The 26845-nt window shown below is 41.3% G+C and overlaps 2 protein-coding genes and 1 long non-coding RNA gene across 6 annotated transcripts in view; 1 reads left to right on the top strand and 2 right to left on the bottom strand.

The window, feature by feature from the left end:
- VEPH1 (ventricular zone expressed PH domain containing 1) overlaps window positions 1-26845 on the top strand; it is a 218740-nt gene that overhangs the window by 39250 nt on the left and 152645 nt on the right. For both annotated transcript variants that reach the window (XM_039236070.1, XM_039236068.1), the window contains exon 4: window positions 16364-16530. In XM_039236070.1, the coding sequence (XP_039092001.1) occupies window positions 16364-16530 (167 nt within the window). The remainder of the gene's footprint in view (window positions 1-16363; window positions 16531-26845) is intronic.
- Window positions 524-16454, bottom strand: PTX3 (pentraxin 3). 2 transcript variants are annotated; one of them, XM_039236072.1, is made up of 4 exons: window positions 16391-16454; window positions 6658-6789; window positions 5796-6197; window positions 524-1533 (listed from the first exon to the last, which is right to left on the bottom strand). In XM_039236072.1, the coding sequence occupies exons 2-4, from the start codon at window positions 6785-6787 to the stop codon at window positions 920-922; spliced, it is 1146 nt and encodes a 381-aa protein (XP_039092003.1). In that variant the 5' UTR covers window positions 6788-6789; window positions 16391-16454; the 3' UTR covers window positions 524-919. The 2 variants fall into 2 exon arrangements, with proteins under 2 accessions (XP_039092003.1, XP_039092002.1); XM_039236071.1 differs by having other exon boundaries at window positions 6658-6835; window positions 16391-16432.
- LOC120234279 lies at window positions 16446-26380 on the bottom strand. Of its 2 annotated transcripts, none has more exons than XR_005529042.1 (4): window positions 26331-26380; window positions 26158-26247; window positions 24718-24925; window positions 16446-16507 (listed from the first exon to the last, which is right to left on the bottom strand). It is a non-coding gene; the product is annotated as an uncharacterized LOC120234279 (long non-coding RNA). The 2 variants fall into 2 exon arrangements; XR_005529043.1 differs by lacking the exon at window positions 16446-16507 and adding an exon at window positions 23985-24066.

Below are 26845 nucleotides of genomic sequence, written 5' to 3'. Positions count from 1 at the left end.
AACTATTTCCTGCTTCAAGAGTGTGGATTTGCAGGGCACCTGGGTGGCTCAGTCGGTTGAGCTTCCGACTTCGGCTCAGGTCATGATCTCGTGGTTCATGGGTTCGAGCCCCATGCCGGGCTCTGTGCTAACAGCTCAGAGCCTGGAGCCTGTTTCGGATTCTGTGTCTCCCTCTCTCTCTACCCTTCCCCTGCTCACACTGTCTCTCTCTCTCTCTCAAAAATAAGTAAAACATTAAAAAAAAAAAAAGAGTGTGGATTTGCTCCAAAACACCTTTTAAATGTATAGTTAGATGACGTGGGTAGTTTTATAAAATATTTTATTTACAGTACAGCTTTACAAAAATAGTCTTAATAAAATTAATACAAAACCATTTCACAATATAACTTATATAACTATCTTCTCAAAAAGTGACATTTGATTATAACACATAAACTACATTTGCATTTGTTAAGTCACATTGTAGTATAAATATGTTTTATCATTTTTTAATAATAAGGTACATACCAATAACAATGAACAATGGACGGCAACATGTTATTTTATTTTTCTTCCAATGTAAAAGTCCACTCTGGCCAAAACAAAATTAACCAAAGGAAAGTAAAACAATTGTCCTTCTGTTCAACAATACAGCCTGTTTTAATTATTTGAGAGTTTATCTGACAAAGACATGGCATTAATCTGAAAGCACCTGGCATAAAGTCTAGTAACAATATCCCCAAAAGCATTCTCCAATGTCTTGTCTTCAACTGTTTATTCAGTATTTTGCCAGTATTCAGTAAATAAAAATTGATCTCAACTCTCCCCTTCATTAGTCTCAAGTGTTCTTAATATGCACTGAGGTTTTAGACCTTCCCAACTGTCATATGTTTAAAAATGTGAGTTTCTGTCTTTGGCTTCAAGTAGAGTTTCACAACACTTATGAAACATACTGAGCTCCTCCATGTGGCTGAATTTCTGTGACTCCCCACCCAACAACATTTCCCCGGATGTGACAAGAGTCTGCTCCTCCGGTCTCTCTTATCTCTTCATTGCTGAGAACACGATCCCAGATATTGAAGCCTGTGAGTCTTCCAGAAAAGGCTAGTGTTTCATCAAAGCCACCACCCACACAGCAGCCGTTCTTTTCCTGGCCAATCTGCAGGATCCCTCCCTCAGGAACAATGTGACCTGTGGCCATTTGGACAATGGTAGCCACCAGTTCACTGTTTACCCACAAGGACATGCGTCCTTTCTCTGAATTCCAGGTGCTGCACAGATGGGTCCACTTCCCCAGGGAAATCACAGTATTGGCAGTCAGTTTGTTCTCCTCTCCACCCACCACAAACACTATGGACTGATAGCCGAGGTACAGCTGGATCTCATATGGATTTCTCTTTGTGCCATAGGAAAACAGGATGGTTTTGTTTAATACATCTGTGGCTTTGACCCAAATGCAGGCACTAAAAGACTCAAGCTTCATTGGTGTTGCTGGATGCACGCTTCCAAAAATCTTCTTGGAACGCATTGGGAATAAAAGTGCTGTTTCACAACCTAGAAGAGCAAGAAAGTAAGAAGGATAAGAGAAAAAATAAAAATTCATTCAGAAATAATGCCAGCATTTAGGTATTTTAGCGTAGGTATTTTAATGACTACAACTGGAAATTATACGCAGTATTATACTATGACTTGAGGAGGAGGAACTTCAAGAGTGATTTCTCGGAGCACCTGGGTGGCTTAGTCGGTTAAGCGTCTGACTTTCGCTTAGGTCATGATCTCGCGGTTTGTGGGTTCGAGCCTCGCATCGGACTCTGTGCTGACTGCCAGCTCAGAGCCTGGTGCCTATTTCAGAGTCTGTATCTCCCTCTCTCTCTGAGCCTCCCCTGCTCACGCTCTCTCTCTCTCCTAGAAATAAATAAAAATATTTTAAAAAAAAAAGTGATTTCTCAGTAGGGGGAAAAGAAGCAGGAATAAGGAAAGTCAATTGTCAGGCTTACACAATGCGGCATCTAAGTGGAGAAGAAGGCATGTAGAGTAGCCAAATTGTCCAAACTCAGAAAATAATGGAAACCATATTTTAATAACTACTTCCCCTCACAATTAGCTTATTTTCTTTTACTGCCCTTTTTTTTTAAATAAAACTGTTGAGTCACTATGCATTAACTTCAAACAATGACACTATTTTCCAAAAACTTAGAGCCAAATTGTTTTCCTCTTCTTGATCTCACCAAGCTTTTCAAAAAAAAAAAAAAAAAAAAACCCACAAAAAAAAGCCTGTGAAACTCAATGGACCCAGCTCACCCTATTTACCCACTGTCAACATGTATTTTTATTTTATTTTTAATGTTTTGTTTATTTATTTTGATAGAAAGTGAGTGAACAAGCAAGCACCAGCACAGAAGAGGGGCAGAGAAAGAGGGAAAGAATTCCAAGCAGGCTCAGTGCTATCAGTGTGGATCCCAACTCAGGGTTCAGTTTGATGAGCTGTGAGATCATGACCTGAGCAGAAACCAAGAGTCAGATGCTCAACTGAGTGAGCCACCCAGGTGCCCCAAGTCTACATGCATTTTTAAATGAAACTCTAGGATAGTCATATTGTTGCTGAACACATTTCATACACCACATGTTCCAGATATTTATAAACTTTGCAAAGTTTGTAGAAAGCCAACTTTGAAAGGCAACAATATATAATAATGATGACCAACTCTAATTGGGTACTCTCTGTGTACCAGATACTGTTCTAATCACTCTATATCATTTTAATCCTACTTAGCAACCCTAAGGGATAGTCTTAATATTCCTATTCTACAGATGAGAAAAGTAAGGCATAGAGCACTAAGTAACTTGGTCATCAGAGGCCACGCCCTTACCTAGCACACTGCATTGCTTCTTAATGGTAGAAGAACCCCTAGATTTGACTAGGAGAGGTGGAACTCCTGTTTGTTTTACTATTAGCAAGCATGCAGATTGTGATGAGTTCCATCTCTCTCTAGGCTTTACTGTTACCTATAAAAGCCTCTTCCATTCTCCTTCTAATATTCTGCAAGTCTGTAAGCAACAAGTATACTCAGGAAGAACTGTGTATATCAAGGAAATGCTTAAAAACTCTTATTTTGTCCACATGTTTATAAACACTAGGCAACAATAGAAAGCCTTTTAAGGAAGAGTGAACCCTTCCAAGGGGCCTACTGGAGAACATATTTCAGCTAAAGAGCACTTAGAAGGATACTTTCAGACGTGGGGGTTGGGAGCTCAGTAAAGTCCCGCATCAGTTCATCTCCAGGTCACATGTCTGGTGAGGAACTAGAGATGCTGAAGTGAAGACCTTCTAAGTGTCTGTGGGAAACATGCTAAAACCTTTCACGGGTGGGCTCTACTTTGTGATAACCTCATATGTGTATGAAAGACCAGAAAAAGAATTTTCTTAATGTAAATGAGGGCGAAGTATTCACTTTATAATAAACTGAAGATTTACCATAAAATAGCTTTGACCAGCAAACTCCCAGAGCATTTAAAGACTAACTAGTGCCTATATAGAATTTGCAGGACCAAACACCCATGCAAAGTGTGCTAAACTAAGTTAAATGCCTGCAAGTGATTGAGGGCTAAGCTCTGTCCTAAAAAATTAAGCAGGTGGACTTAGAAATCATCAAAAACTGAGATTCAGAAAATCATATGAAAGTAACGACAATACTAAAGCACAAGTTGGTCCTGTCACATTTTGCTACTAACTTTTTCAGTGAGTAATTTGAATTTTTGAAGAAAGATTTTTTAAGATTCTTAATGAGGCATTCTTTTTTTCAAATGAAATTGGTAGATGCATTTTTTTTCTAGCTGTGTTAATTAACTCAAACAAAGCTAATGGAACAAAAGATGCATGAGCATTTGAGATATTCTCTGTAATGTTCCAGTAAAGTGGTGTTCAAGAGGGGGCCTACTGCTGTCTAATTACTGATTTCCTGTTTATATAAACCCAGGCAGTCAGGATTGCATTCCAGAGCATTCCTTGATTGCCTCTCTGAGACTCAGCTTCCCCTGCAGGGTGCACGGGCCATATGAGTTCATGTAGTGGAACTTTGTGTTCACAGGTTTCTTTGTGGCTTTTCTGGTGGGGACCAGTGATAGAGGCTCTTTCTATCTCTTTAGAATGTCAGAGACTCTCTCATGAAATGGCTTTTAACTAATAGGTTTTTCTGATTATATTATCAAAGACTGAACAAAATTAAAACCAGGTTCTTAGGAGGCCGACAACAGAATAATTAGGAATCCCTTAGGAACCAAGCTGGCAGGAAAGGAAGAGAAGAGAAATCAAACCATGTGGATAAAAGTACTATTGGACATAAGAAATTTACTATTTTAGAATTCAGAAATATATCCCTCTCTGTTCTAACTAGCATACAGAAGTCACAGTGAAAATTCATGTCATTTCTTTAGTTTTTGGGGTACATTATATGTACACTGATTTTACATGGCTTGTCAAAGACAAGAAATTTCATCCATTAATATAGTCACAGAATTATAATTTGTCTCTTTGTCACTTACATTGAGGATCTCTTGCATATTTGATTTTATGCTTTTTCAGTCCCTGAAACTATACATAATATTCAAGAAAATATGCTTAGTACCGATAAACAGTCCTCAACTATTTAGTAAAGACTGATACGCTGGTATGGTTTCTGTAATTTTAAATGAAACATGCTGTCACAGATGCTTATGATTCTTCTTCCTACTTCAACAGATGAGTTGCTTTATTGTGCATAAAAGGAGGGATGGCACTGTTTGTGATTGTTTTCTGTTCATGAGATTCTCAGGGGCAGTGTAAGTTATATTTTCTCACCTAAGTCACTCATTATCTAATATGACCCACAAATGATTTTTGCACTACTATCTCTTAGAAATTTTGACTTATAAAGGAGTGTTACTTGGCTCCAAATGAATCTCATTTCTTTTAGCCATCTTTCGAATGTATCATTTCAGGCCCACATGTGTTGGAGATTCATGTATATCACATGGGACTCCCAGCAAGTTGCATCTGGTTCAAACCGCCTGCCTGCCTCTGCCTCCCTCCCTCTCTCATTCTCTCTCTCTCTGTCTCTCTCTCTGCCTCTCTGTCTCTTTCGTTTGGCTCTGACCCCATTAAATACCCGGGATCCTACCTCAGACCATTCCACCTTGGATCCCGCTCCCGCAGGTTGATCCTAAGCCTCACATTCTCGGACCACCCCTCTCACGGGCTAATTCCGTAGGCCCCGAGGGCTGGGGGACCCCTCAGGAATTCCACTAATCCTTCAAGAGATCAGGTTCAGTCTCAAGCCTCTAGCTCAGAACCATCGGGGAGGAGGGGCCGGCCCTGGGATTGGAACGTGTCCCTAAAAGTTAGGCAGGGGCCTGAAATAGCGCGGGGAATCGGAGCCCCAGCCTAAAGAGAGAGACAGGCTAAAATTAGAAGAAGTGGAAATCCCTAACGGAGGGAAGCCGGACAGCTAGAGAGGTCACAGTTATAACCGGCCAATAGAACTCCTGCACCTCCTGGTTGGATCGGGTGTCAGTCAGCGGCCCTAGACGCCTATTTCAAGGCTGATGGATACGTGCACTGCTCGGTTCTGGGCTCCTGGCGGCTGGAGAACACTTTGTAAAGTCAGTTTTCGCGCCTTGTATGGTGTGTGTGAGGCCTGCGAGCGTGCCTGAGAAAGAGACGTGTGTGTGCCCCCGCTGAAGCTGGCCCTAGAGGCCTGCCACTGGGCTTCCCGCCACGCGCGTTCCGAGGACAAAGCGGGGGTGGGGGCTGGGGGCGGCGATCCGCTCCGCGTCCTTACCTGCCGGCAGCCAGCGCCCGGCCGCCCAGCCCTGCACGGCGCGGAGGTCGGCTCGCGTCCGCCGCAGCTCCTCGAGCACGGCGCCCAGGGCGCGCCCCGCCTCCTCCGGCCGCGGCGCCCCCGCGCCCTCCAGGCGCGCCAGCCTGCGGCCCGCGTCGCGGCTCGCCTGCAGCAGCTCGTCGAGCGCCCGGGCCAGCCGGGCCTCCGCGGGGGCCGGCGGCGCACACGGCCTCGCCAGGCTGCCCGCCAGGCGGCCCAGCTCCGCCCGCAGCCTCTGCAGCTCGCCCCGGAGGACGTCGTCGGTGGCCTGCAGCAGCATGCCCTCCCTCATCTGCGAGTTCTCCAGCATGATGAAGAGCTTGTCCCACTCGGTGTGCTCCCGACGGCAGTCACACGGCGTGGCTAGAGCGCGGGACACACACGTTACCGACGCGCCCAGGCCTTCCTAGGGTGTGCTTTGTACCAAGCTGACCTCCCTCGGCGGTCCCAAGTCACTGCCCATCCCCAGCACCCCCTCCCCTTTAAGGACACCTCCCGAAAAACAGCGTGAGAGTATCTCGGCAGTGACAGAACCCATTCCCGCGGGTATATATTAAGTGGAACTCTGTGAAATTGCCGTTCGTGAGGCTCAAAACAGGCAAATATCGGCGATTTCATGCGGTCCGAGCCATTGTGTACGTGTGACCAGAAATAACTTGTTGAAACCTCCCCCCCTTTCCTAAAGTGCTTCTTTTCTTTTGCAGAACAAACTCTAATTTTTTAAAGCTCCCTTCGTTGGCTACAAAGTCTACGTAGAATATTTGGACCCAAAGGGATGGATATGTAGTTAGGGTTAGCAGAGAAACAGTTAAAATGAACTTACGGTCCTCAGTGGGATGGAGTCCATTGTCTATTTCATTGTCCAAATTCACATACATGAGTTCATAATCATCCGAGGTCTCGGCAGACACCGCACACCAGAGAGCACAGAACAGAATCGCGGCGAGATGCATTGCTGGCGAGAGACAAAGTTCTTTCTTTTGCCGCTTCCCACAGCTGGCCTGAGGGGACGAGGCGAGCTCTCAAGTAAGCAGGGTTTGAGCCGCGGAGAGTGAGAGTGAGAGGCTGGAGCAGAGAGCCCTTAATAAATGCTGGGGAAAGCCTGAATGGAGATGAATGAGTAATGCCGGTGGCACCGCGGTAACGGGAGTTCCCCAGAATTTGGAGGGGAGGGGGCTGGGTGGGAGGGCGAGGGAAATGTGGTCGTTGCACAATAATAGACCGCAAAGGTTTACACTGCAGTCAGATTAATTGGAGGAGGGTCAGAGGGGAAAGAGGTGGGGAAACTGGGCTAAGACTGTCCCCGTGAGGATTAGCTGTTGTAACTTGAATTGGTAGCACTGAGGGATGAAAGGGAGGGGAGGGGGTGCGGGGGGGGGGGGAGAAACAAGTCAGCAGGCATGAGGCATGAAAGCAAGATCATCATTTCAGCATTTTGTGTGGCGCTTTTACAGTTTCACAGCCCTTTATGTATAGAAAACGTTTCCCACATTTCCTTTGTACACAGTTTTATAGGTCTAAGTTGTGAAAACTACTCTCTGATTCTGAGATAAACCAAGTTGGTAAGGGTTTTGATGGCCCTAGAAGCCAAGTCCATTTGGAGTTACTCCATCTTTAAGCCTTCTGGAGTTGCAACTATGCTTTTATAAACACACTTTTAAAATGACAAAGAGCAAAGCAAAAGCGATAAATTGAATTAAAGAGCTGGGTGAGAGGAATTAGCTGATTTTAGGAATGTTTCTTTTCATGAACTGGTATTATATGGAAATAATATGATTTCACTAGGCTTAGAGTCAAAGATCATGTTTTTAAAGTACATTTAGGGAATCCTGTTTCTGTGGAAATATTGAAGATCTCTCTAAGCTTAAAACTCTACGGTACAAAACACCTAGAAATGCATTTACATTATAATAACTTTAAATGTACAAATGAACTACTAGTAAAGTAAGGGAAGTATCCAGGGGCCAAAGATAAAGGAGGGAACCTAAACCAAATGTGTAAACCCAAGAGCTGATGCCACTCCTCCCCCACCCCTACCCCCACCCTCAGGGAGGTAAAGAGAGGGAAGGGTTATCAGTTCTGTAACAACCAAGTTTTAATGACCATGTCGGAACAAAGCATAGGCCAAAGTGGGGAATTAGAAGTGAGACTCTCACCTAAAGCCAGACCCTCAGAGAGTTACATACGGGATGTCAGTGGATATAACCCCACTCTCTGTTAGGACAGAGAATGAGAATAAGTGAGAAGTAAGCATGTCTATCTTTCTTTTTTTTTTTTTTTAATAATTTTTAAATATTTATTTATATTTGAGAGATAGAGACAGTGTGAACGGGGTAGGGGCAGGCAGAGAGGGAGACAGAATCCGAAGCAGGTTCCAGGCTCTCAGCCATCAATGCTGAGCCTGATGTGGGGCTCGAACTCAGAAACTGCGAGATCATGACCTGAGCCAGAATCAGACACTTAACTAACTGAGCCACCCAGGCGCCCCAAGCATGTCTCTCTTTAACTGAACTTTGCAGAGTCCCTAAGAGTTTTTGACTGTGGGTCTGCCTTCACACATGTGCAAGATTCAGTGTATACTATCTGCCACATTAAAAACAAGTTTGCAATAAAAAATAATTTAAACTTATGAGGAAACAATCCATGACAAATGAGAATCAACAGAAACAAACAAAAAAGGATTAAGTACCCCCTCTTCCAAAAACTTCATTGATTTAAAATATCAGCTAGGAACTAGAAAATAGGTGTGTTTAAAATTATTTTCGATCCTTGGGATGCTCAGTCGGTTAAGTTTCTGCCTTCACCTCAGATCATGATCTTGCAGTTCGTGGTTTCAAGCCCTGCATTGGGCTCTGTGCTGACAGCTCAGAGCCTATAACCTGCTTCAGATTCTATGTTTCCCTCTCTCTCTGCCCTTCCCCTGCTCGTGCTCTGTCTCTCTCTGTCTCTCAACAATAAATAAATGTTTAAAAAGTAAAATTATTTTAGATCCACAAGGAGTTGGAAACATGAACAAAGAAAAGACATTGTCAAAAGAAAAAGAGTAGGCAGATTTTTTTAAATGACCATATGTAACTTCTAGAAACAAACAAACAAAAATTAATTGAAAATTTAAAAACCAGGGTGCCTGGATGGCTCATTTTGCTGGGCATCCAACTTCGGGTCAGGTCATGATCTTGTGGTTCATGGGTTCGAGCCTCACATCGGTGTTCTGTGCTGACAGCTCAGAGCCTGGAGCCTGCTTTGGATTCTCTGTCTTTCTCTCTGCCCCTTCCCCACTCTCAGTCTCTCTCTCTCTCTCTCTCTCAAAAATAAATAAACATTAAAAAAAAAAGAAAATTTAAAAACCTCAAGGAACGGGTTAAATGGCTAATAGGCAAAGCTGAAGATAGTATTAAAGAATTGGAAGAAAGATCTAAGAAAATCATCCAAAATATACTCTTTAAGTCCAATAAAGTATTCTAAAGTCCTTTCATTTTTCAGAAAGATGATGATAATTTTGCTTTGTTCATTCCAGAATGTTTATCTTTTAAAGACAGCCATGAGAACCAAAAGGAAATAGAATGTTCAAATAGGAATAGAATTAAACAAATGTGTTCATTTTTTTAATGTTTTATTTATTTCTGAGAGAGAGAGAGAGAGAGATGGCATGAGCAAGGGAGGGTCAGAGAGAGAGGGAGACACAGAATCTGAAGCAGTCTCCAGGCTCTGAGCTGGCTGTCAGCACAGAGCCCGACACCGGGCTCGAACCCACCAACCATGAGATTATGACCTGAGCCTAAGTCGGATGCTTAGCCGACTGAGCCACCCAGGCGCCCCTAAACAAACTTGTTTAATAGAAAGCAGTAAAGAAGGGAAAAAAGCATAGACAAAACAAGATGAATACAAAACAAAACACAGTGTCATAAAAATAAATCATATGCCAATAATCATCATAAATATTAATAAAACAAACTTTCCAATTAAGAGACATAAGTTGTCAAGTAAGAATATTTTTTAAATCCCCAGCTATATGTCACCCACAAGAACCACACATAAAACATAAGAACCTAGTAGTATTCAAAGTAAAAAATTTTACAAGGACACAAGGAGAATGTACAAAACAGTGCAATTCAAAAAAGCTAGGATAGCCATATTAATATCAATCAAAAATAGACTCTGAGAGAAAGAGAATAAAGTATAATAAATGCTTTACCAGGAATATATCTCAGAATCATTTAGTAACATAGTTTCAAAAACATATATGCTAAAGACTGACAAAATAATAAGGAGAAACTGAAAAATCTATAATCAGAGAGAGACATTTTAATAAAACTCTTTGATAACTATGTCCACTTCTGTCATGACTGATCAGATTCCAAAAACACTGCTAAAGGATACAGAAACTTAAGCTATATAAAGTTTGATATAATGAAATATATAGAACATTGCTCAGAAAGTTTGATAAGCAAGTTCTACCAAACATTCAAGGAACACATAATCCTCATCTTACACAAACTGCTTCTGAGAACAGAGTGTGCGAGAATGCCCTAAATACTTTCTATAACTCTCTATAACTTTAGTAAGTAGGATACTAAAAAGAGACAAGGACAATACAAGAAAATAAAGCCAGTCTTATTCAAGAACATAGATGCAAAAGCTCTAAATAAAATATTAGCCAAACATACTCAGCAATATTTGCATAAAAATACATTATAACCAAGATGAGTTTATTACAAGACTGCAAGACTCATATAAATATTAGAATTATCTATTAATTTATTACATTAACAATTCAAAGGAGAAATTATAAAATCATGTCAACAGATGCAGAAAATCATTTAATAAAATTCAACACTCATTTATGTACAAACTAGGAAACAGAAACTTAAACTGATAAAACAGAAATACCAAAGTCTATAGGAACATATACATACATAATAATGAATCCTTAGAAACATAATTTTTAAAAACAGGAATAACAAAACTATATTTGTGGTTACTGGTTCTATTCATAGAGTATTGGAAACCTCAGTCAGTAAAGTAGAACAAAAAAAGAAACAAGATATAAGAACGGAAAAAAGAAACAAAGCCATCATCAATTATTATGAGTTGATTACCTATATACAGAAAATCTAAAAGACTCTGAAGACAGATTTTTTTATTTTTTAAAATAGTTAATTGTAAGTTGGTTTCCATATAACACCCAGTGCTCATCCCCACAAGTGTCCTCCTCCATGCCCCTCTCCCCCCTCCCCCCCTCCCCCACCCACATCAGCCCTCAGTTTGTTCTCAGCATTCAAGAGTCTCTCATGGTTTGCCTCCCTCCCTTTCCCCAACTATTTTTCCCCTTCTTCTCCCCCATGGTCCTCCATTATCTTCCTCCTAATCCACTTATATATGCAAACATATGGTATCTGCCCTTCTCTGCCTGACTTATTTGCTCAGCATAACACCCTCTAGTTCCATCCATGTTGCTACACATGGCCAGATTTCATTCTTTCTCATTGTCATGTAGTATTCCATTGTATAAACATACCACATCTTCTTGATCCATTCATCAGTTGATGGACACTTAGGTTCTTTCCATGTTTTAGCTATTGTTGAGAGTGCTGCTATGAACACTGGGGTCCATGTGCCCCTATGCATCAGCACTCCTGTATCCCTTGGGTAAATTCCTAGCAGTGCTATTGCTGGGTCATAGGGGAGTTCTGTTGTTAACTTTTTGAGGAACCTCCACACTGTTTTCCAGAGGGGCTGCACCAGTTGACATTCCCACCAACAGTGTAAGAGGGTGCCCGTTTCTCCACATCCTCGCCAGCATCTAGAGTTTCCTGATTTGTTCATTTTAGCCACTCTGACCGGCATGAAGACAGATTTTAAAAGAATTGAGCTAGCTTTGCTGGCTTAAAAAACAAACAAAAATCAGTGCTTTCTTAATATCAGCAGACAATTGAGAATACATTTTTAAGCTTCCCTTTACAATAGCAACAACAAAAATGAGACACCTGGGAATCAATTTAATAAAAGATGCATAAACATAGCTAATATCAGAAAACTTCATTGAAAGATATTTTTTTAAAACCATGCATGGATGCAAGACCATGTTCTTGAATGGGAAGATTTGGTTTCAAAAAGACGTCAATTATCCCAAATTAGTCCATACATTTGTTGTGGGGAAAATAATGCCAAACTAGTTTTTCAAGGAAGGTGACAAACTAATGATAAAATTTATATAAAGGAGGCAAGAGAAATTTGAAGTAGAAGATGAAGAAATTTGCCCTATGAGATATAATGATTTATTGTAAACATTTTGTAATTGAGAACATGTATAATTGGTGAAGGTATGATAAATACCAGGAAACAGACCCAGATATATGAGAAACATTCTACATGAAAAAAAGTTATTAAAAATCAGGAGGGAAACAACTGACAACTTGATAAATGGAGCCAGGGTAATTGTTTATATACACACAAAAAAATCCCTTCCTCATGTACAAAAGTAAATTCCAGATAGATTAAAGACAAATATGAGAAACAAAATCATAATGCTTTTAGGAGAAAATTTTTATGAACCTAGGGTAGAGAGAGATACCTCAATAACAACAACAACAAAATACAAACAATAAAGAAATTTTAAACATCAACTACATTAAAATTGCAACTTTAAAAGCAATCAACAAAAAACTAGCATCCAGAATAAATAAATGCCTTCTATAATTCAAGAAGAAAATACAAACATTTCAACTGAAAAAAGGCAAAGGATATGAATGGTCAAATCATAGGAGGGGCAATGACCTGTGAACATATTAAAAGGGTACTTAGCCCCACAAGCAATTAAGAAAATGAAAATGAAAACAACCATACACACAAAAAAATGAGATACCATCTCACACTCCATCAGACTGGCAAAAACCGATGTCTGTCTTCCAGAGGGGAGGGTGTTATGCTTAGCGAAATAAGTCAGGCAGAGAAGGACAAATAGCACGTGTTTGCACGTACAGGAGGATTAGGAGGAACTTAACGGAGGACCATGGGGGAGAAGAAGGGGGGAAATGGTGGGGGAAAGGGAGAGAGGCAAACCATGAGAGACTCTTGAATGCTGAGAAACAAACTGAGGACTGATGGATGTGGGGGGGAGGGGGGAGATGGGCATGGAGGAGGGCACTTGTGGGGATGAGCACTGGGTGTTATATGGAAACCAACTTGACAATAAACTATTTGTTAAAAAAAAAACAAAAACGATGTCTGTCAAGACAAATGTTGGAAAATATATGGGGCAAAAGAAACACTCATGCTGCTGGTGGGTGTGTAAATTGTTATAGTCATGATGGCAGGCAGAATAGTGCCCCCCAAGTGTCCACGTCTTAATCCCCACAGCCTGTGGACATGTTGTGTTTCACTGCATTGAAAATGAAATTAAAGTTGCTACATAAAATAGAGAGATAATCCTAGATTATACACATGGACAGGTGTAATCACAAGATTCTTAAAAGTGGAAGAGAGAGGGAGAAGGGAGAATCATGGGAAGAAATAATGATGATAGCAGCTGAGTCAGAGACTTGCTCAGCTGCTGACTTTGAAGATGGAGGGAGGGAACTCTAAGGAATGCTGGCGGTCTCCAGAAACTAAAGAAGCCAAGGAAATAAATTCACTTCTACCGCCTCCAAGAAGGAAGCTGACCCTTCCAACCCCTGGATTTTAGCCCAGTGGGACTCATGTCAGACTTTTGAATGATGGAAATATAAAATAATAAATTTCTGTTATTTTGGCCCACTAAATTTTTGGCAATTTCTCATGGCAGCTATAGAAAACTAATACAACCACAACCACATTGCAAAGAAATTTTGAAACATCTAGAAGCTTAACTCCCAGGGCCATAACCACTGCTTTGCCACTTAATTATGGGGTCCAGGGGCCATCAGCATCACCTGTGAGCTCGTTAGAAATTCAGATTCTCAAGCCCAAATCCTTAACTTGCAGAGTCAGTACCTATGGTTTAACAAGATACACAGGTAGATGTCTAAGCACATTAAGCTCAGAAGTACCCTAGCAAAGATCTCCCATTTATGCCCAAAGAAATAGGTATAAAAATTGCAACATTATTGGTAAAAGCTAATCATAATCATCATCATAACCATAATAATCATAGTAATGTCTCTTCATCATAGAGTATATGAGTAAGTTGTTGCCTATATATACAATAGAATACCGTACAACTTGGAGCTAAAACTTCAACACAATGTTGAATGTAAAAGAAGTTAACTGTTACAAAGAGATTTGTCCAGTATGAATTTTATTGATAAAAAATTTTAAAACATGGAAAACAACACTATAAAATGCTTGTTGGTGTATATACACATACAACGAAAGTGTAAAAACATCCTGAAGATGATAAATACCAACTTTAGGATGGTGGTTGCCTCTGGACAGAAAAGGAGAGGAAGCAATTCTGGCAGAAGGTTGTTTTGACAAAGATGTTTGGTGGGTACACCCTTGTTCTTTATATGATTGCCTACATTTATCTAGTGGCTTCAAATATTCCATAACTTAAAACTATATTAGCTTATAAATGGAATCGATAGGATTTCTATACCTATATTGGTTTCTAACTCAAAAAAACGTTTTTTAAAAATTTATTTATTGATATTTATTTGTTTTGGGGAGAGTGCACATGGGGGAGGGGCTGAGAGTGGCAGACAGAAGATCCAAAGTGGGCTCTACTCTGGCAGCCTGACAGCAGCGAGCCCAATGTGGGGCTCGAACTCACAAACTGAGATCGTGACCTGAGGCAAAATTGGACACTCAACCAACTGATCCATCCAGGTGCCCCTCAAAACAGTTTCTATGCATTTACTTTTGCATCATTTGATAGAAATTCAAGTCAGCTGACAATGACTAATCTGGAGTTTTCCCCTTCAGGGCTCTCGGGACGTTTGTGAGTATTGTACCAGAAAGCTTTACACCATTTCCTCTCTTCAATCCCAACAACAGTGCTATTTATCACAAACTTTTTTAGAGATTGATCAGTATGTCTGTGTAACTTAAGTTCTATGCTCTAATGTACCCTGTACATGACATTTAAAATTCCTGATCCCTAAGGAAAACTCTTGATGAAAATAACAAAACAAAATAAAGCAACGTTTTGTGATGGACACATTTTTTTTATAGAAAATTCTAGGGGCACCTGGGTGGCTCAGTCGGTTAAGCATCTGACTTCGGCTTAGGTCATGATCTCACGGTTCATGGATTCGAGCCCCGTGTCGGGCTTTGTGCTGACAGCTAGCTCAGAGCCTGGAGCCTGCTTCAGATTCTGTGTCTCCCTCTCTCTCTCTCTGACCCTCCCCTGCTCATGTTAACTCTCTCTCTTTCAGAAATAAATAAAAAACATTAAAAAGAGAAAATTCGGAATATATTTCTAATACCTTGTACTCTGCGAACTCTTATACGCTCCACAATCTGCCGGAGACCAATTCTATGGGCAACATGTGGAAAAAATAATTCTCATTATTTGTCACCTCCCATGTACATTCAGTTTGATCCAGAATCACCATTCTATTAAATTAGTCACTGATATTCTGAAAATGATAGTCTTCTGTCCTTGATTCTCACATCTAAATGTCCTTTATTTATAGACATATCCCCACCATTTAAGAAACGTCTACATATGTGTAATCAGTGGTGTTTATTTGATTCTTTCTGTGTAGTTCTTCTATATACAAAGCCAAATTTAAAGTAAATAGACACCAGAAAATTTTTGTTCAAAAAAATCCCTAGAAATCAATTCTCCTGAGACATGTAAGTACTTGAGAGGATTCTGAGAAAAAAAATCCATACCATAAAGTAAGTGATAAGCAGATGTTTCCCATATGTTGTTTGCAGATAAGTCCTTGTAGCTTATGCAATATCTTTTCTTGAGATTTTGCCATTTTAAATCCAGTTGTCCCTACATGTCTTTGAGGTAAATCATATGTGACAAGGAAGCTGAGTCTAAACTTCCCTTGAAATAGTGCAGAAATGGGGGATTTAAATTTGCATTGCTACTTTCCTAACTATTCATAAAAATAGAGCATAGTTTTCATATGTCAGTTGTCTAAATCATGCCTCCCTATCTCTCAGGAACGTGAATACATTCCTCTGTGCTCTTTTTTTGGTTCAGTTTCATTTACTTTCATGCTTACGGCACTGCTTAGTTTTCATTTAAACAGCATCCAAATGTTGTTTCTCGTCAGGAATTCTTTATCAGAACTGTTTCCTTCTTAAGGGTGTGGTTTGGTTACTGTCAAATTTTCCTCTTTCCCCATGGCACATTACTCGGGAAATTTTGTCATTAGATAATAAGTAAATAAAATATTCCCTTTTTCAGAATCAGTTTAAGTCATGCTCTAGTGATTTTTCAGAATAAGATACTATGTTTTTTTAATCCGAAGATTTGGCCATCATTCCACACTATTTAATGACTAAGTGCAAAGTTTATTGCATTGACAATAATGGCGTTTCTACTGATTGTGAGCTAATCATCATCACGCCTGGTATTGTTCTTTCAACAGGTAATGCCATGTTGTTGAGGGTGTTACCTGCTGTGTATGAAAAGCAGCCTCAGCCAATTAACAGACACCTGACAGAACTCCTGGCCTTGATGTCTCAGCTGGAACAACCAGAACAGTACCATCTTCTACGGCTTTTACATGTAGCTGCAAAGAGAAAGCAACCAGAGGTAAAAAGTACACCATATACATGATGGTCCACACAATCAGGCATGCTTCTGGATTTGTGAACAAGATAAGTGCTTCAGGCTTCCTCCCTCATGTGTCTAAACACATCCATCCTTCGATGAAAGCACTCATTCACTTTTTCTAGAACTGTGAAAGTGAGGGGGTAGGTGATGGCAGAGGTTGGGTACTGTTACGGGTCCCCAGAGAAACAGAACCGATAGGGCACGAATCTGAACCGAAAAAAGAGCACAGAGGAATGTATTCACGTTCATGAACAATTGGAATTGGCTTATACGATTATCAGGCTGAGAAGTCCCACAGTCTGCCATTTGTAAGCTGAGGACCAGGAGAACCAATGGTGTAAGTTTGGTCCAAGTCTGAAAACTTTAGAACCTGATGGCTGGTGGTGTAAGTCACAGTTCAAGAGCAGGAGAGGATCAGTGTCCCAGCTCAACCAGTTATATTTAGGCCCTCAGCAGTTTAGATGAGGCCCACCCACATTGGAGAAGGCAATCTGCTTTACTCATTCTACCAATTTAATGTTTATTTATTTTTGAGAGAGAGAGAAAGAAGGTGATCAGGGGAGGGGCAAGGAGAGGGAGACACAGAATCTGAAGCAGGTTGCAGGCTCTCAGCTGTCAGCACAGAGCCCAACAAGGGGCTCAAACCCACCAACTGTGAGATCATGACCTGAGCCAAAGCTGGATGCTTAACCTACTGAGCCACCCAGGGGCCCCCTCATTCTACCAATTTAAATGCCAGATTGATATGCAAATACTCTCACAAATATACCTAGAATAATGTTCAAGCAAATATGTGGGCACTTGATGACCTAGCGAAATTGACACATAAAATTAACTGTAACCAGTATGGTACTAAAAACAGAACAAAGAACACACAAATCTGTAGCCATTGCAGAATAGCCCTAATTGAAGTTTAGTGTGGCCATGCAGTCCCAGGAATCTGTGGTTTCTCAGGTAGGGCCAAGGGAATGACCTGCACATGGGGAAATCAGCCTATAGTGAGAGCAAAGCCTCATTTTCTAAATAACTAGGATAATTGTGATTATCAGTAACAGAACACCCAACCCATCCTGGTTTAAAAAACAAAAGGAATTTATTAGCTAAGATGATGAGAGGGGGCAAAAAACCTCCAGATGAGGCTTGATCCAGTAGCTCAAATAATATGAAGAGAACAGTTTTCCTGTCCTCTATTTCTCAGATTTGATTTCTGGTTTTGACTTCTATTTTCTACAGGCTTTTTTCCCTGTGGGCTTCAGATGGGTACATCTGCTCTCTAGGCATTATGCTTCTTCTACCTCCACCACCACCACCAACATCCAAAGTCCTGATATTCTCTGTTTAGGACACACACTCTACCCGTGACATTTCTGCTAACCCTCAAGGATACTCAGATAGAGACTAGAGGCTGCCAGGAAGAGGAAAGTAGAAATGGATTATGGAGGGTACCAAAGCGTGTGTATAAGTAAGATAAAAAGTCATCCCCGGGTCATATCAGTTATGGCTGTATCACTGCTTCATTTCTTGATAATGTCAATACCCACCACTTGAAAAATCAGTGAACATTAGGTGAATTCTGGAACATTTGAAATCAACATGCAAATTGTTCAAAGAAAGACAGGCAAAATGGCTGTATGCATAATTAACTGTAACAGGCTACAAGTGCCTTGTGGTAAGGAACTATTTCTTCTTTTCTTCTGTATCACAGACCTGGGCATAGTATCTGGTAGCACTCAATAAACATTCACAAAACCAAACAGAATAAAACAAGGTGGTAAGTGTTCTACAAATGGTATAAACAGAAGGAGGGGCAATGAATTCTGCCTTAGGGAGAAGAAATGGGTGTCATGAAGATTCATAGCTGAAATGGCATCAGGGCCAGACCCTGAACAATGGGAGGTTGTATTCCAGGTAGAGCAGAGGGGCAAAGGAGCTTGATGAAGTAGAGATGGGGCTGGGAGTTCTTTTTTTTTTTTTTTTTTTAAATGTTTTATTTATTTCTAGTAGAGAGAGACAGCGTGAGCAGGGGAGGGTCAGAGAGAGAGGGAGTCACAGACCGAAACAGGCTCCAGGCTCTGAGCCGGCAGCCAGCACAGAACCCGACGCGGGGCTCAAACCCACGAACCGCGAGATCATGACCCAAGCGAAAGTCGGACGCTCAACCGACTAAGCCACCCAGGCGCCCCAGGGGCTGGGAGTTCTTGGACACTGGAGAGAAGAGTTGAGCCCCACCTATAGAGATTTTGATTCAGTAGGTCTGGGTAGGGACCTCCTTCTTACAAGTTCCCAGGTGAGGCTAATCCTGCTGCTCCAGGGACCACACTATGAGAAGGTGGGCTAGAGGTTGAGCAGAAGACTGGGAACATCAATGTCAATCTGGTGTACATTTTTGCTTTTGCCCTTAGAACAATATGTATCATTATTTTTGCATGTCTGTCTTTCCCAGTGAACTCAAAACTCCTTGAGAGGCATGGGACCTGTGTCTGCATCCTTATATATACTCCCTAGCATAGTGCTGGACACAGAGTAGGATTTCAATAAAAAGTTGTTGAATTCAGAAATGAATAAATGACCAAAAGAGACCAAAGAGATTGGAGAACATGAAGAATCAGGGGAAAGAGGTGTTGTGGTCTCCAAAGGGTGTAAAGTGACTCAACAGGATAAAGATCCAGAGAAGTAAATGAGCCTGGAGATTGGAACTATCCTTAGAATTGGCAACCAGGGACTCCCCAGGGCACTGTCTGTGTGGATGGGGTGAGGAGTGGTGGTTATCATCATTGACTATGTGTGGAGAGAAGGCTAGGAACTGACTGCATGTGTGTACAAGTTTAAAGGAAATAAGGAGAACTAAAGAACAATCCAGTAACAATGAAGAGATTGAAGATGTGGTACAAAACATTAGCTAGAATCAGGTGCTAGAGAAAGTTAGGAAATGAATTCCAGAGTGCAAGTGGAGGGATCAGTTTGGGAAAGGATTAAGGACAGAAAGTTTGAGCAAAACCGTAGTTGAGCTTGGGCAAGGAAGAGAGTTGAAGGATCACTGAATCACCTAAATGGAGGCTTAGAGTGAAGGACTGAGAAGGAGTGGGTATTTGTTTCCCATTTCCACAAACTCAGTGGTTTGAAGCAGCACAAATTTATTATCTTACCACTCTTGAGATCAGAAGTCCAAAAAGGATCAGCGGGGCTGCATTCCTTCCTGAGACTAGAGGAGAATCTGTTTCCTTGCCTTTTCAGCTTCTGGAGGCTGCTTGCACTCCTCATTTCATGGCCTGCATCCCTCTTCCCTCTTGTTTTCTCATCACATCTCCTCTGACTCTGAGCTTCCTGGCCTCCATCTTCTAAGGGCCCTTATAATTACTTGGTGCCACCCAGATGGTCCAGGTTATCTCTCCATCTCAAAACCTTGAACTTAATTATACCCACAGAGTCCCTTTTGCCACATAAGGCTACATCATCACAGGTTCAGGGGATTAGGGTGTGCACATCTTTGGGGAGTCATTATTCTGCCTACCATAGATAGAGCCTGGGGGCCAGATGATATGGGAAATGGTGGGGGGTAGGGGAGTGTGACTAAAAGGCCAAACTTGGTTTCATAAAGGAGGCAGCTGGCATGCCATTTTTTCTGCAGAGCAAAACACACCTTTTTGGAAAAGCAGGTTGAATAAAAATTCAAGGGAGATCTGGGGAGAATAACTTAATTCAATTTATTTCCCATGTGCTAAAGGCTGGACATGAAAGTAAATTAAACCAGGGGGAGGCTCACTTACAGGAAGGGGGAGGGAAAAGTCTTGGGATCTCCCTACCTTAAAAGGTGGGGTCCAAGAGTGAGGATGGCATCATGTGTGACATTCAAAGGGTTCCCATCAGACACCTGGTTACAGCCCTTCTATGGCTGCCTGAAGACTCAGGAAAGGACTTATGAGGCCATTTATAAGGTCCCTGACCTCTGCCCATTCTCATAGGGTCTCTTTACCTCCCAACACCTTGAGCAATTATATAGTCCTACATACCCACAGATGGGCACTCTCAGAGCACTGAGTTTTTACATATATGCTATGTGCTTCACCTGGAATGTTCTTTCCTCACCACTACCACTCTTTCTGGGATGACTATTCCTAGACTTTAGATAGATACTTAGATCTCAGTTTCTTGCCAATAATCTTATCTGACTCCTTCCTTCACCCCCATCTCTGCCATAGCAAATTTCACACTGTAATAACTCTGCCTCTACTGGTCTCTCTCTCTCTTTGGACCACCTTGGCTCTGATGCAAATGCTGGAGAGATGAAGACCACCTTGTTCACTACTGTGTCCCTGATGCCTTTCATAGTCCCTGGCATACAGAATAAATATATTTCTTCTGAATATATTTCTTAACACAGATGAGTTAATATTAGTGTGTAAATTTGCAGAGGACTTTATCATTCACAAAGGGCTTATTTTTCTTAAATCTTTAAAAAAAATTTTTAATGTTTTATTTATTTTTGAGAGAGAGAGTGACCAGGGTAGGGTCAGAGAGAGAGGGAGGTATGGAATCTGAAACAAGCTCCAGGCTCTAAGCTAGCTGTCAGCACAGAGCCCAACGTGGGGCTTGAACCCATGAACCTCGAGCTCATGACCCGAGCCAAAGTCAGATGCTTAACCGACTGGGCCACCCAGGCGCCCCTTAAATCTTTTTTAAAAATTTTTAATGTTTATTTTTGAAAGAGGGAGAGACACAGAAAATGAGTGGGGGAGGGGCAGAAAGAGAGGGAGACACAGAATCCAAAGTAGGTTCCAGGCTCTGAGCTGTCAGCACAGAGCCCAATTCAGGGCTTGAACTCACGAACTGAAAGATCATGACCTGAGTCAAAGTCAGATGCTTAGCTGACCGAGCCACCCAGGCACCCCAAGGGCTTCTTTTCTTAAGATCTAATTCTATCAATTTAATTTATTCCTACCAATAACTCTAATGTGTGTTATTTTTTCCTCTGTTTTACACCAGTCAAAACGGTTGTTCTGGGAGGCTAACTTGCCTCCATCACACAAGTAGTAAGAGGTTAAGTGACTGGTCCAGTCTAGGACTCTTACCCCCTAACCCCCTTTTCTCTCCTCAGCTTGGGGAAAAAAAACCAAGTAGCCTCCAATTTAAGGGGTACAGGCATACCTCATTTTATTGTGCTGCACTTTGTTGCACTTTACAGATACTGTATTTCTTACAAATTGAAGGTTTGGGTCAAGCGTGTGTCAAGCAAGTCTGTTGGTACCTTTCTTTTCCAACAGCATTTGCTTACTTTGTGTCTCTGTGTCATATTTTCATAATTCTTGAAATAATTCAAATATTTTCATTATTCTTATATTTGTGATGGTGATCTGTGATCAGTGATCTTTGATGATATTATTGTAATTGTTTTGAGGTGTCCCTAACTGCACCCATATGAGATGGAGAACTTAATGGATAAATGTGTGCTTTTACCACCCCACCAACTGTCTATCCCTCATCTGTCTCCCTCTCCTAGGGGCCCCCTATTCCCTGAGACACAACACTATTGAAATTAGGCCAGTTAAGAAACCTTCAAAAGTTTCTAAGTGTTCAAGTGAATGGAAGAGTAACAGCTCTCTCACTTTCAATTAAAAAACTAGACATGAGTAAGCTTAGTGAGGAAGGCATGTCAAAAGACAAGACAGGTCAAAAGAGAGGCCTTGTACACCAAATACTGGCCTCTTAGCTAAGTGTAAATTCAAATGAAGAGTTCTTGAAGAAAACTAAAAGTGCTGCTCCACTGAATACATGAGTGATAAGGAAGCAAAACAGCCTTATTGCTGATATGGAGACAGTTTGAGTGGTCCGGATAGAAGATCAACTGCATCATTTCCTTAAGCCAAAGCCTAATCCAGAGCAAGGCCCTAACTCTCTTCAATGCAGGTGTGGAAGTTGCAGAAGAAAAGTTTGAAGCTAGCAGAGACCAGTTCGTGAGGTTTAAGGAAAGAAACCATCTTCATAATGTAAAAGTGCAAAGTGAGGCAGCAAATGCTGATGTAGAAGCTGCAGCAAGTTATGCAGAAGATCTAGCTAAGATAAGTAATGAAGGTGGCAACACTAAACAGCAGATTTTCAGTGTTGATAAAACAGCCTTCCAATAGGAGAAGATGCCATCTAGAACTTTCACCACTAAGGAGGAGATCTCAATGCCTGGATTCAAAGCTTCAAAGAACAGACTTCTCTTTTGCTACAGGCTAATGCAGCCGGTGATTTTAAGTTGAAATCAGTACTTAATAACCATTTTGCAAATCCTAGAGCTCTTAAGAATTATGCTAAATCTACTCCTAGATTTGGAACAACAAAGCCTGGTTGACAGCACATCTGTTTACAACATGGTTTACTAAATATTTAAAGCCCACTGTTGAGACTTATAGCTCAGAGAGAGAGAGAGAGAGATTCTCTTCAAAACATGACTACTCATTGACAATGCACTCGATCACCCAAGAGCTCTGGTGGAGATACACAATGAAATTAATGTTTTCATGCCTGCTAACACAACAACCATTCTGTAGCCTATGGAACAGTCAATGGAGTGATTTCAACTTTCAAGTATTATCTAAGAAATATATTCCATAAGGCTATACCTCACATAGACAGTGATTCCTCTGATATATGCAAAGTAAACTGAAAACCCTCTTGAAATGAGTTACCACTCTAGATGTTAATAAGAACATGCATGATTCATGGGAAGAGGTAAAAAAAAAAATATCAACATGAACAGGAGTTTGGAAGAAGATGATTTCAACCTTCATAGATGACTTTGAGGGGTTAAAGACTTCAGTAGAGGAAGTAATTGCAGATATGGTAGAAATAGCCTAAGAATTAGAATTAAAAGTAGAGCCTGAAGATGGGACTGAATTGCTACAATTTCATGATAAAACTTTAAGAGATGAAGTTTTGCTTCTTTTGGATGAGCAAAGAAAGTGTTTTTTTGAGCTGGAATCTACTCCTGCTGAAGATGCTATGAGGATTGTTGAAATGACAACAAAAGATTTAGAATATTATATAAACTTAGTTGATAAAGCAGCATCAGGGTTTGAGATGACTGATTCCAATTTTGAAAACAGTTCTACTGTGGGTAAAATGTGACCAAACAGTATTGCATGCTACGGAGCAATCATTTGTGAAAGGAAGAGTTCATCTATATGGCAAATTTCATTGCTGTCTTATTTAAGAAATTGTAACAGACACCCCAACCTTCAGCAACTGCCACCCTGGTCAGTCAGCCATCAATATAAAGACAAGACTCTCTACCAGCAAAAGGATTACAAGTCATTTAATACTCAGATGGATTTTTTTTTAACAATAATGTATTTTTAGTTAAAGTATATACATTTTTAGACATAGTACCATTGCACCTTAATAGATTAGAGTATAAGCATAACTTTTATATGTATTGGGAAACTACAAAATTCATTTGAGTCTCTTTATTTTGATGTTCACTTTATCATGGTGGTCTGGAATATCTCCAAGGTATTCCTGCAGTGTTCTCAGCTGGTTACAGGAGGCAGAGGAAGGCAAACAAGGACACTAATAGTGGTTGAACTAATGCCAAGTACCAGACACTGTGTAGGTGTTTTACATTATCTCACTTATTACTCATAACAACCTTTCCTTTGGTAAACAGAAAAGTCAAAGTTTGGAAGGGTTAAGAACCGTGGTGGTACAAAGGAGTGACAGTGTGGTGGCTATTTATACCCTCCTCATCTTTATCAGCCCCTCCAATTTTCATATGGGCAATGTCCATGTCTCCCACTGGCCATTAAAGTCACACTGTCTTCCATGTGACTGCCATTTACAGAAAATCTGGGGCTATCACTGTTTAGGTAACTTTCCTAAAGCCATACAGATAAGTCTGAGCTACATCATAAACCCAGTCTAATTCCAGCCGTTGAGATCTTTTGGCCTCAACACTCTGAAAACTTGAGGCTATAAGGTGTGACTTGTGAAGCATATGGGAGCTGAGAGGGCTCAGTAGACAAAGGCAGTCAGGAAGGTGAGCTCTATAGGAGAAGTAGGAGACCTGACCTGAATGAGGAGAGAGTGAAAGCAGAGTGCTGTAGGTGTTGTGCATGCTAAGTGTAGATCCCAGAACGAAGCAGCAAGGGTTTAGGAAATAGGCACAGTGCTGTGAATGGATCTCACCTGTGTCAGGGCCCTAATGGGGGAGAAGTTGTAGCAGGGGAATGAGCCAGACCTCTGTTTCCCATCAGCACTCCCCTTCATGTTAAAGCGGGCCTCCACCTGCCTCCTGTGGCTCGTCATGTGGCTCTTCATGGCTCACACTTGGTTACTGAGGTGTGCAGACAGTGGGCCAGAGAAATGCTGGATTCACCTCCTCTCTCTTACGTTCCTTAATTAGACAATGGGCAAAAAGGAAGGGAGGCGTATATGGAGAAAGGGAGAGAAGAAAGAGAAAAAATGGCAACAATTAGAAATGCAGACTGAGACTTTCAATTTAAGTCGTTAACTTCATTGCAGATGAAACAAGGAGCTAAATGAGGAGGGTTTGACCCTGTGGAACTTGGATTAAAGTGAAACTTTCCTTTCTGCATAAAAGCTATGCCACTGCTTTGTAAATAGGAAGTAAAGCGAGCAGGTTCTCCAGTGAAGACAAGGTTGAGATTGCAAAGGTGGCAGAACTTCAACATCCGTATATCTGTGGGCTTCACATGTGGCTGGCCAGGCAGGTGGGTCCCATCACTGCCCTCTGGGCATCACTCTTTCAGGAAGCCATCCTTCCCAGTTAGAAGGAGGCAGTTCCTGGCTAGTGATTCATGCCTGGAACCTCCAGAGAACCCTCAGGGTCCATTTATAGGAAAAGGCTGGGTGGTCAATTTTCCAAGTGTCCTTTTGGGGCTAAGTCTGTATTCTTGGCTGTTGTAAACCATGCTGTAATCTAGCCAACAAAAGGAACACAATTTAGTAACACATAAGAGCTCATCTGTTATTATCCCCAGGACTTGGGCTTATAGTCCCAACCATACAGAGATGAGTGGCAGAAAATAGCAACTTCAGCCCTCTGTTGATTAATGTCCAAACCCAGAGGAACTGCTTTTGTGGCCTGGTCCCTAGAGGAAAGAGTCATTTTTCTTGGATTTTCAAGTTTAGAGCATTCCTATTCACATACCTAATCCTTCAGCACCTAACACAGCATCATCAGGCTGCTAATACTCAGAGGTCACTTTTGGTATTTACTTAAAATAAGCCATTTGCATAATATTAAGAAGATGGAGTGATGGAATATATAGACTGTTCTACAACAGTCTTTGGAGCAGAACCATGGTTTTCAGTATATATATTTTGTCAGTGTGGTGGGAATAATTAGTAAATGAAGAGTGGCAGTTATTTTATAGGCTTCTGAAGAGTAATAGAGATTGTTAATGCTGGCCAAATCAATTAGAAGAGAAAATTGAGCCCGAGGACTAATTTAAGAGGGAGTATGTGTGCACACACATACACACATGTACACATATGTGCACACACACTAGCTCTACCTTTTATTATATACATAAGAATTTAAATGCTATTTGCTGCTAATTAAGATGCTATGTATTATGGTGCTATGTTTTCAGATGGCCTTACCCTCATAGCCCCTCACAGGTCAGGGGTGAGGAGAGATGTCCTCAAAACTTCCGTTCAAAGGCAAGATGCTAAAACTGTCAGCAGACTGCTCTGAGAGCACAAAAAAGGCAGTGATTAATTCCACTCAGGAAGGCAGGGAGAGCCAGGGAACGTGCCTTCCCTGGGCTACTTACTTTAGAGACTCATGGTCTGGCCTTCGCCTACATGTTCCCCCAGTTCCCACACATTCTGTCACCTAATAAACGTAGTCCAGGTAACTGGGACCTTGAAATTCTTTTCCTATACAGCTCTGTCCTGCTTCTAGAGCTTCAACAGACCTGGCCCCTGGGTCAGTTCTCCCAAGGACAGGCCGTGCCAACAGCATGACCCCACAGGCCTGAGGAGTGTTTCAGTCAGATGAACTTGCATAAGCGGGCTGGGGTATTCACATACACGCATACAAGACTCCCTACAGGACAAAGCCAGGAGTAGAAAGAGAAGAGAGGGGCCAGGAATGGGACCTAGAGGTCATTTCTTTCTGTTCCCTCCACACAGGCCAAAAATTGCAAGTTCAAATCAGGCCTCCTAGATTGTTATAAAGGTATATGTATCAGGTAGAGGGTAGCTCCTGAGTATTTGAGTGTGTGGTGTGGGGACCTTTATTTGCACTCTAGCCCTAGGTCCTGTGTGGACCCCAGCTGTAGACCAT

Source organism: Hyaena hyaena, unplaced genomic scaffold (genome assembly GCF_003009895.1).
Source record: "Hyaena hyaena isolate Hyena2069 unplaced genomic scaffold, ASM300989v1 scaffold_105, whole genome shotgun sequence".
Taxonomy (NCBI): Eukaryota; Metazoa; Chordata; class Mammalia; order Carnivora; family Hyaenidae; genus Hyaena; species Hyaena hyaena.
The sequence above is the reverse complement of the archived record's forward strand: the minus strand, read 5'-3'. Positions and strand labels throughout refer to the sequence as shown.